The 11442-nt window shown below is 45.3% G+C and overlaps 1 protein-coding gene across 1 annotated transcript; it reads left to right on the top strand.

Annotated features, from left to right (window-relative positions):
* Positions 1–4031: 4031 nt before the first annotated feature.
* Positions 4032–4548, top strand: UCN3 (urocortin 3). The gene has a single exon (XM_004281683.2). The coding sequence runs from the start codon at positions 4032–4034 to the stop codon at positions 4512–4514; it is 483 nt and encodes a 160-aa protein (XP_004281731.1). The 3' UTR covers positions 4515–4548.
* The last annotated feature ends 6894 nt before the right edge of the window (positions 4549–11442 follow it).

Raw genomic sequence — 11442 nt, 5'->3', positions numbered from 1 at the left:
TCCTGCTTTTACATATCTTTCTAAACTGCCAATGCCTTATAAGAACGGGGGTCTTAATTCACTTTGAATTCCTGAGGGTCCTGCAAGACCTGGCACACAGCAGGTGCTCTAAAGATATTGGATGAATAGATAAATAAAAATGGGTAAAGTTCCAGTGATTTCCCACCAAAAGCTCTAGGTAGGTGTCTACCCGCTCTGCGTGCCCTTTGATGAACGCAAACATCTAGAGCCTTGTAAGCAACCAGAGAGAACACTGCAAGTCAGAACCCACAAGAATCACAGGACAGCAGAGGACCTTTCTTCTCTACTTTCAAGCAGGTCTTGGTGCCAGGTTTCCAAAAGGAGGGGTAGAGAGACAGGGATGCGGGAAAGCTGAAGTTAATGAGAACTAAGGTGAGTAATAAAACTCTTCAAAGAAGCTGCTTCTCAGTTCAACAGAGTGCTTTTCCTTTTTATCAGTGAATCGAGTTGCTAGGGCAGGAAGGGCAGGGGGAAGTGATGGGAGGGCTGGGAGGGAAGGTGGATAGGAGGGGTCGAGGATGCCGGCAGCCTGTCATCTCCATGACGCGGACAGCTGCTTTGGTTGTATTTTAAACGGAATCGCATCCCAGTGTAGACACTGCGTCTGGATTTACGATCCACCCCGTGATCTGTCACTTTTATACACACACACACACACGAGGGAGTGGAGTGGTTTCCATAGAGAGGAAATATCACGGCCCACTTACGAACAATACAAGAAAAGGAGTCAGCGACCCCAGCATAGACAGAAGTTCGGGGGGATGGTCCTGGGGCAGATCCCCCGGTCCTGAAGCTGCTGCACATCTCACTGCGCTTTTCCACTCCGGAGGGAAGTCCACTCACGGGTAAGGTTTTGGTTGGGGACTTCTTTATGAAGGATAAATTGATTTGCCCTAAATTAGGCAGGAGGTGCTGGGGACTGGATGGGGTAAGAGATGAGAGTTGCAAACGCCCCTGGGGGCACCGTGCTGAACGCCAAGGTCTGTGTTTTAAATAAGAAGTTGGCTCTAAAGGGACCATGGGGAAGTTTCTCCGGGGGGGCAAAATGATCCTCCCTTCGTTGGTAGAGAGACCTGCTTTGCAAAAGGTAATAGACTGGAGGCAGAATGTGTTCTTACAAATGTATTTTTCTGAACAGAGTCTAGTTGTGAATATGAAAATCGTGTTTACAAATGGAGTGGATGGGGGAAGGCGTGGGGTAGAAACTTCAGGGTACAATGCCCCGCTGCCCGCCCGAGCCGGACGATGCTTGCATTTATTGGTTACCAAGGGCATCTCCTTTCTTTCTCTCGATGAACCTGTGAGGCAGGTAATGTCTCCTTTTTAGGATGCGACAACTGAGAGGTTAAGTGGTTGATGGAAGGCATTTGAGGGTAGGGGAGCTTCCCAGCCCAGGTCCTCTGCCCTCAAAGCCTAGAACCCTTTTCCCCTGGCTATACTGGGGACAGTGGAGGGAGGGGACAGATGTCTGTAATGATTAGGTGCCACCTGTGAAGGGGGGACCATAAAGATGGATGTTTGCTGTCTCCATCTGATGTCCAAGTCTTCTGAGAAATCCTGTCTGCAATGTTCTCCTCTAACATAGCAATCCAGCAAACACACACCCATACACGCACACACAGACACACACATGCACACCCCTCTTCTGAGAATGAATGAAGTAAGAACATGAATGCGAATGCTGCCAATGACAAGTGTTATCTGTAACATGTCAACTTTCTCCTGGCCGCTCTTCTCTCTTGGGGGGAAGGGTCTTTCATGGGTGAACCCTCTCTGCTCACTTGAGGGTGAATTGCTTGGAAGTCTGTGTGTGTATATGTGACACATAAGTGCTTCCACGAGTCCACATCTCATTACTATAATACCTTTTGAAATGCTTTAATGCCCCCTAGGTTCAGCAGTTACATTTTATAAAGTGTTTTCTAATTCAACATCTTATCAGTGTTTGCAGACGAGCTGGGTAACATGGGGACTATCTCCGCCTTCCTCGCTGCTAGAAAACGGGGCTGGCACTGGGCGAAGCCACAGAGTTGTACATTTGCCTTCTCGCTTCACTTTTTTCCTTCAAGCACTCTCTCCCTTGCAGGTGCTCTGAATTTCAGGCCAGCCCAGGTTCCTCAGTGCCTCTCATCCTAGGGCGTGACGTGGCTGTCACAGCTCTCAGAAGTAAGTGTGTATCTTCAGAGAAGCACTGCTTATAATAACCCTAAAGAATGGCTCAGTTTCAGGTATCCAAATGAGAAAAATAAAGATGTAGAACTTTACCTCTTAAATCTAACTAGGCGGGGACCACTTGTTTTCAGAGCAGGTAGGAGGGAAATCTTAAACCTTTGTGTTGTTGCACTAGGGTAACGGCAAAAGAATCCAAAGAACATAAGAGGAGAAACTTGCTTAGGAATCAGACTTTAGTGAGGAGAAAATGACATTTCTGTTCTTTTATGCTGCAAATGCTAAACAAAACTAAACAAGGAGATAGAGAGAGAGGGAAGAGCCTGGAACTCAATCCCCTGATCTCAAAGATGGAAATACTGGCACCCAGAGCATTTAATTGCTGAGCAAGTTAGTGGGAGGCCAGGGCTGAGTCTGGTCCATGAAAGGAGCGGGGTACAAAGGGATAGAATGACAGAGAAAACAACTTCCCCACCCTGTGTTAACCCTTTCTTTGTCAATTAGTTTTTGGTTTTTTAAATCTTTTCAGCCTTAACAAGCCCTTTGAAAGTTCTTCCAGGCTTTAAGATGCCTCCAAGGTGTGAGGCAGCTAATTCTAAGCTAAGCCACATTTCATGCTACTATTATGCAAAACAACTAAGGAGCTCCTCGGTAAATGATAAAGCAGGAAGTCTGGTTATTGACACAATATTGACAGGGGAAAAAAGTCCACTTTTCCACAGTCAACACACATCCCTGTAAAATGTTCTCAGGGAATTGGACACACAATTCTAAGGAGCTCAGAGATGGATTGGAACACTGAGAAAGTGGTTCTCAAAGCGTGGTCCATGAACCCACAGCATCAGCATCGTCTAGGGATGTGTTAGAAATGCAGACTCTCAGGCCTCACCCCAAACCTACTGATTCAGAAATGCTTGGAATGGGGCCCAGCAGCTGGTGTTTGAACAATCCATTCACATGATTCTAAACACTCTGAAGCTTGAGAACTGCTGACTTAGAATGAGTTCAAGGCAAGGAGAGCCTGTCTGGGTTAGGATGGAGCAAATGGTGTATAGAAAAAACAGAAAAGCCAAAAACACAACCCAACAAAGATACTGGTCTGCAGGATCCAATTACCTGGCATATTTGTATATCTATATTTATATTATATTGATATAATTGGTATAATTTATATTTATATTATATTATTTATATAATTTATAGTATATTTATAGATATATAGATATAGACAGATCACTTCTGAGATGGCTGTGTGTGTACTGAATCTTATCCTAATAGGACCTGGAGATGATTTATATATAAATAGTTATGAACCAACCGTCTTCATTAAGTATTTCGTTAGACCAGGAGCTTTTCCATTTTAATTTAATCTTTCACTTAACCTTTATGAGGTAGTTATTATTATCCCCAATTATCAGATGAGGAAATTGACACTCTCAGAGGTTAACCAATCTGCCCACCGCCCTCAGGCAAATAAGGACCAAGTTGGAATTTGAGCCTACGCCTGACTAATTGCAGAGTCTGTGTTGCTTTCCCTGCATGCTATGCAGCTAGTTCATACATTTGGATTATTTAAAGTAAGGATCAGTCATCATCAGGCTTGTGAAAGTGCAGATTGCTGGCCCCAGAGTTTTTGATTGACTAGCTCTGGAGCAAGACCTGAGAATTCTTCGCATTTCTAACAAATTTCCACATGGTGCTGCTGGTCCAGAGACCACACTTTGACAACCAGTGAAGTTGAACATGAACAAAGCCCTACTGGATTTGATCCATTTCCTCCTGCGCCCTAAGCCCCCTTTCACACCCTCTTCCCACATTGCTCTTTTCTGCTACAGGGAGAGATGTTGATACCAGCGCACTTCCTGCTGCTACTGCTGCTGCTCCTAGGGGACCCCAGCACAGGCCTCTCCGAAAAGTTGTACAAAGCCGAGCCCATCTTCAGCTGCCTCAACAAGAAAAGCCAGCTGGAGGATGCGCCCCTGCTGAGCAAGAGAAGCTTCCCCTCCCTGCCCAGCCAAGACTCACTCTCAGGAGAAGACCAGGAGAAGGAGGAGGAGAAAGACAAGGAGAAAAGGACCTTCCCTGGCTCTGGCGGTGGCGGTGGGGCTAGAAGCACCCGGCACAAATACCTGTCCCAGGCGCAGCTCCGGCGGATGCTGTACCAGGACAAGGCCAAGAGTGACCAACGCACCAAGTTCACGCTCTCCCTCGATGTCCCCACTAACATCATGAACATCCTCTTCAACATTGCCAAGGCCAAGAACCTACGAGCCAAGGCAGCTGCCAATGCCCACCTGATGGCCCAGATTGGGCGGAAGAAGTAGAAGCAGAGGCCAGCAGGAGGGCGGCCCATCTGGGACAGAGGTCAGGGTGGAGGGGAGGGTTTGTTCGTATTGGAAGAATCTGCCCTGTTTTCCAGGCTGCTTCACTGCTCAACCCCTCTGCTTCTTCCTGCCTCTGGCCCAGCTCCCTGCTCCTCTGTACATGCACACACCAATGCAGTATAGTCCCCGCTTCACAGATACCAGGCCATTGATGTCTCCACCTACATTCTGCATCTCCTCTCTCTTCCCCACGATGAGAGGCAAAGGTCATGCGCTCCTGCCCTCCATGCTGCTCCCTCATGACCCAATGCCCGAGAAGAGGGCGTGCAGAGCCCCTCTCCCCTCCACACACCCACCTTCCCCAGACAAGGCCAGAAGATGAGGGCACTCAGCATTCCCTCCCCTCCCCTCTCACCCCCATTAAAACCGATGGCTACTTGAACCCCTGGCTGGTTTCAATTCCTCTTCCTTCAGCCGGCTGCTTTCAGGCCTCCAGGCTCGGAAAGGGGACAGCTAGTGAGGGAGGTTACATGTGAGTCCATTTCCAACTCTCCCAGGACAGGAATGGTTCCTGGAGGTTTTAGGGGGGCTGAAGAAGAGCTTGGGAAAGGCCAAGATGCAGGACTGTGCCGGTTGTCGTTCGATCAAGAGCCATCTACATGGCCTGGTCCCACCCAGGGACACAGCCTGGGATCTGCTACCGAGTGGGCCCCTGGGTTTAATGGGAGATATCCTCAGCTCCTCCATGCTTGCTAGGGACTGGGCTACCAATCTTTAATAGGTGCTTCTTGAACCCATGGTCACTGTCCAGCCCAGTGCTGGACCCAGCGGGGGATATTGATGTGGGAGGCAAGGCCTCTGTTCTCCATGCCTCAACAGTCTAAGTGAACAGACAAAAGCAAAATTTGAAAAGAAGGGCTTCCCTGGTGGCGCAGTGGTTGAGAGTCCGCCTGCCGATGCAGGGGACACGGGGTCGTGCCCCGGTCTGGGAAGATCCCACATGCCGCGGAGCGGCCAGGCCCGTGAACCGTGGCCGCTGGGCCTGCGCGTCCGGAGCCTGTGCTCCGCAACGGGAGAGGCCACAACAGTGAGAGGCCCGCGTACCACAAAAAAAAAAAAAAAAAAAAAAAAAAAAAAAAAATTTGAAAAGAAGCAGATACCACTGGGGAGTATATAAGTGATGAACAGTAACGTGATAGCAATTAGTGTAAAAAAAAAATGAGGAATTCAGAGCAAGATGAGAAGGTTTAATATGAGTATAAGTTCACTAGACATGGACATCGGCAAGAACTCTGATGGCCTCTGGCAGCAAAGCCTTCTGCATGGTGACAAGTCATGAATACATAAAAGGAACTTCCGCATGGTAAAATAAACCACATACACACACACCAGCAACTAACCCCATCACCACCAGCAGAAAGAGACAAATGAATGACAGATTTGAAAAATGTTTGCCACTCATGTAAAACACAGATGGCTTACTGATCAAATATATAAAGAGCTACTAAAAACTGAAAAGAACAATCCCCCCCAAAAATAAGCAAGGACATGAATAGATCATACACACACACACACACACACAAATACAAATGATCCTTAAATGTATGAAAAGATGCTAAACTTCATTGTTAAGAAAACAAATTAAACCTGTACTCATATAGAATTTGTCACCCATCAAATAGGCAAATGTCCCTGTTTGACAATTGGCCCACACGGTGATTGATGAGGTGAAAAGCCACCCTCCTCCACTGCTGGCTGGCGGGAATATAAACTCTGAGAGGCAGTTTGGAAATACTTATTAAAATCACAAGTTCACTTTACCTTTAACTCAACAATCCTGCTTCTGGTGGACATTATTGGCAAAAGCGAAACTGTGCATTTTTTGAAATGTTAAGCTAAACTTGAAGTGAAAAATACCCCATCTCTTAACAGAACCAATGTTCAAAAAACCGAAATGCAAGCGTTGTTTCCATCCTGGGAAAAAAACCCTCATGATAGAGCAGAAAGAATCCTTCCAGAGACTCAGAATACCTACCTTGAGTCTGGGTTCCTCTTCTTATGTGCCTCTGAGCAAACCCTTTACCTTGCCTCAGTGCTGATGTCCCATGAAATCTCTTTATGAATGTGACCTCATGGAGTTCTCATGAGTATATTTTAAAGTAACTATTTTTTTTCCATTTTGAAGATTTCTTAAAATTTGCATTTAATATTTATTTTTGCTTTAATAGTGCATATTCTGTTCACGCCAAAGGTGCAAAGGACACGAAGCAGATTAGCTTGGCTAAGAAAAAAATCAAGCAGGTGTGACATTTCCATGAACAACCGAAAACTAGGAGAACTTAAAAGTTGCAGCTGGTACCCCCAAGCACGCCCAAGTTCACAGCTGTGTCCTCAGGACCTTTGGCTAGGTGAGCAAAGCCTTGATAACAGCAGCCTCTAGCGGACTTTGATAAGCAGCTTTAAAAGGTTTTGTTTTGCTTTGTTTTGAATGACGGTACCTATATCACAAAAGCTCCAATCAAAAGGGTGATTTAAAAAAAGAAGAAGGCACAGATCATTGCAAATGCCAGATTTTCTCTTGCCCTTTTTGCAAATACACCATCACGTATAAGCTAAAATGTATCTGAGGTGGTGAGGTTTACTGGCAGGGGAAGGGGAATGGCATATGTAACAGAATCCTAGAGGATTCAGCTTTGCACCTGAAGCAAGAGATTGGTGCCCAGAGAAGTGAGGGAACTGTCCAAGGTCTCCCGGCTGGTAAGTGACAGTCAGATCTCTCTGGCCGCAAAGTCTCTGCTCATCCCTCCATGCAGAGCTGGCCCTTCACGTGTACAAAGGGCATAAAAACATGAACCATGTTGTTGCCTTACAGGGCTAGCACGAGCCCCAGTGAACCACAAACGTGGAAGCAGCTGGGAAAGCCCCACACAGATACTAGGACTTATTATGTCTTCAGCAGGTGGGTCTGGTGTTTAGAATGCCCTCAGAGCCTTACAGGTGATTTAAATGTGAACAGAAGCATCTGCTTAATAAACTAAGGAGTACTTGCCAAAGCTGGACCCACCAAGAACAGTGGGAAAGCACAGGTTTCCTGCCGGGGGCTCCTGCTGAGCCCAGCATTCTGCTGTCCGAGCTCCAGTCCCCAGAATGGACCCCGTCACAGTCACATCAACATGTGAGAAGGGAGAAGGCCACATCCAGAGATCACTACCGCTGCCATCTGCCACCCTTGAGTTCACCTTGTAAAACCAAGATTCACTCTCGATTTCACTTTGTAAAATCATTTGCAGCGGGGGGCGGGGAAGGGGGAGAACTGTGTTGAGCTCTCTTGAAAAAACGGGTTTAAGCTCTCTTTTTAAAATAAAGTGAGGCTCAAACGCCAAGTGAACCTTCTCCAAGGAGACAAGTGCATGCATAACAGGATCTCCAAATGTTCTACCCAACAAGAAACCCTGCAAACAAATACCAACAGCTGACAACAGTGCCTGCTTCATGGCAGTGGAATAATTTTGGAAGCTGTAACCAAATAATCAGGGAAAGCCGAGTGATATCCAGAATTCAATCAGATATTTTATGTAATTCCAAGAAATGGGAGGTACATGAGCTCAAACGTATGTAGTATTAAACTAAAAGACATTGATTATATATTAAGAGCCAGAGAAAGACAAAACCTAATCAAATGGTGTAGCTAGCTACCTTAGTAAGAACCACAGATGGAATCAGACTTGAAAACTAACCTTAGGTTAGTTAGTTAGACTCAAATCTAAGGGTGCGCTATGGGACACTTCGTTCTTTTTTAATGTATTTTTATTGAGGTGTAATCAACATACACCGTCATATTAGTTTCAGGCATAGGACACAATGATCCCACCTCGTCCTTTAATTAATGAAGTTTCTGTTATGGACTGTTGCTTAGGGTTCAGCACGTCCATGAGAGCTGCCAAGATCCTGTCACAGCCTAGTCAGCATCACTTAGAAGCCCCGGCAAGCTGGGAAGGCAAAAGACAAAAAAGTTATCTTGGGAAGGTAACCCCAAGCCTATGGGATCACATGGTGTTTTCTTAAGGGGCGAGCATCTTTAACCCCAGGAGACTGTCCTGTCTCCTTCCTCCCTAAATCATCATCCCCCAGCTTGAACCTCATGTCTTAGGATCGAATCAGCCTAACCACCCTGTTGACACTGTTCTTTACCAGAACCTGGGTCAGCCTGCCTCAGTTCCTGATCATTTTAGCTCACCAACCTCTCTGACACCCCTCCTGCCCTGACGATTGGTGATTTTAACATGCATAAGATGACCTGCCCCACATCCCGGGCCTCAGGTCTACTCCCTGACCCCGTTCAACACCATCTCTCGGCCACGCAATTCCATGGCCACACCCCAGACTTCATCCTCACAGATCATACACTGTAGGACCGGCCCCTCCCGTCTCTCCAGCTCGCTTTCTCTAGGACACCAACTCCAATGGTCTTTCAGCCCCACTGAGACCAGTAATCCGTTGATCCTGCTACCTTTTCACTGTCCCTCACCCTCTGCTCATAACATCTCTTCACGCTTTACCAGTTTAAACGCCATGGTCAATCATTATCATTGTTTTTTGTAGACACCTGTCATTCTCCTGTTCCACCTTTGCTTTGCCTAATTCATTAAACCCTGAGAAATTCAAATACTCCACCATACCGCCCCTGCACCTTGAAGCTGAACACAGCTTAATACACACACACATACACACACACACACACACACACCACTGATTGATCTCACTTTAAAATCCTGACAAGATGCCTCAAATGGGCTCTTAAAGCTGTTCAGCAATTAGGCCACATCTCTCTACACCATTCACTTGCCTACTGTCCTAGACTCTCCCTCCTCTTCTTTCCTCAAACCTCTCATAGATCCTCCCTATCCAGTCTCGGCTGGTGACCTTGCTTCCTACTCCACCAAGGAAATTGGATGCTTCAGAAGCAAACTTTCACAATCCCACCCCACATCTACCTACCTGGACTCACGCACTCTGCCCTTGTTTCTACGCTAGAAACCCACACGCCCAGCCGCTCCTGGTGGAGGGCCACGCTGTGCTCTGCACCAGCTTCCCATCCCCTCTCGCCTGCTTATGATATTGAGCCAACAACTGGCCCTTCTTCCTCCCACATCGTCAGTGTCACCCCACCCGCTGCCTGGTTCGGCACAGAAACCTGCACGACAGCCTACAAGCCCTTGACCCCTTCCGGGCGGTCCATCCCTCTGCTCCCTTTGACAGCGCTCCCTTGGAAGTTCCCTCTACTTACCTCTCATTCTCGAAGTCAGACGTCCATCCCTATCCTTCCACTGAAACTGCTCACGAAGGTCAGCCAGAACCCCTACGTTGCTGAATTCAGTGGTCAAGCCTCCGCCCTCACGCCTCTTGATCTGTAAGCATCACTCGACCCATTGAACCACCACCTGCCCCCCGCACACACTTTGTTTCCAGCCTGGCTTTCAGGACATCATACTCTGTTTCCCTCATTCCTCAATAGCCCCTCCTTCTGAGTCTCCTTTGCAGGTTCCGTTTTCCAGGTATGTTCTTCCTCCAGGCATTTGCATTCTCCCTGTGTCACTTCCTCCAACTCCTTGTCAAATGCCTCTTTCTCACTGAGGCCTTTAGTAACCACCCTATTTCAAATTGCAACCTCCTTTCCCCTTACCAGGCTCTATTATTTCCTTTGTGCACTATTGTACCCATCACCTTTTACATGCAATATAACTTACTTATTTAACATGTTTATTATCTTTCACCCCACCTTCACTACCATATAAACCATGAGGGCAGGGATTTTTTGAGGGGTGGGGCGGGAGGGCTTAATGTTTATCCCCGGTGGTCAGAATAATGAGGAACACATGACAGGCACTCAGTAAATAACTGGTGAATGAGTTAATTAAATAAGGATTATTAAAGTTCTTGTGACAAGGAATCTGTGCATAATTAGCATTTAAAGTGCAGTATGTATAATATTTAAGAGTATTTGGCCTAAAAGAATCATAGTCAGCCTGATAATTCCAATTTTAAATATGTAAATTGAGTAAATAACTTACACCTGTGATCTTAAATAAAAATCTTACTAGTTTATAGACAGTCTGGAACATATAGGAATACTAATCACCATATTTATAGTTTACTTTGTTCGATTTTAAAAGAATTAGATTTTTTTAACTTTTTATTTTATACTGGAGTATAGTTGATTAACAATGTTGTGATAGTTTCAGGTGTACAGCAAAGTGATTCAGTTATACATATACATGTATCTATTCTTTTTCAAATTCTAAAAGAATTAGAGTACTTGGGAAAGTTTGTCAGACAATTAAAATTCTTAAAATAAAATAAATTTATAAATACAACCTAAAATATTTGAGCATTTATCTAAGATTGCAAAGGGCACCAAAAATTCAAACATATTCCCTTTAAAAGTGATTATTTAACTTTGCTAAACTTAGAAATAATAAGATTTACAAGCTGAACTTAAAAATTTAAGAAATGTTTAGGATTTTAATCTTAATTTTAGTAGTTTATTAATTTTTAAAAACAAAAGGAAACTTCTAAATGTTCTTTTTTGAGTTTTCTAAATGTCTTTTCACACATGTGCGCACGCCCCCCCCACATATGCAAATGCCCTCTAGAACACTAAAAAAAAAAAACCATACGATCGGCAATTATTTAAGCATTTCACTAGCGCCCTCCAGTGTCCAAAGAGAGGAATAACACATGTACATAAAAGAATATTTTTTCTTAGTAAAAGCCTACTAAACGTTCAGACTACTATGTAGGATATTCACATGAAAAAATATATTTCATCAATGAGAATTTACTACAGTATTTTCAATATAGTGAGAAACCTCATAGTGTATCTCCACGCTCCCTATATTCCCAAGAGGCCACAGGCAACAGGTGACGT

Source organism: Orcinus orca, chromosome 2 (genome assembly GCF_937001465.1).
Source record: "Orcinus orca chromosome 2, mOrcOrc1.1, whole genome shotgun sequence".
Lineage (NCBI taxonomy): Eukaryota > Metazoa > Chordata > Mammalia > Artiodactyla > Delphinidae > Orcinus > Orcinus orca.
This window is presented reverse-complemented; position numbering and strand designations above follow the sequence as displayed.

Bases quoted from the DNA above. Each gene is read 5' to 3' on its own strand.
- UCN3 (XM_004281683.2), top strand. From the start codon at position 4,032: ATGTTGATACCAGCGCACTTCCTGCTGCTACTGCTGCTGCTCCTAGGG.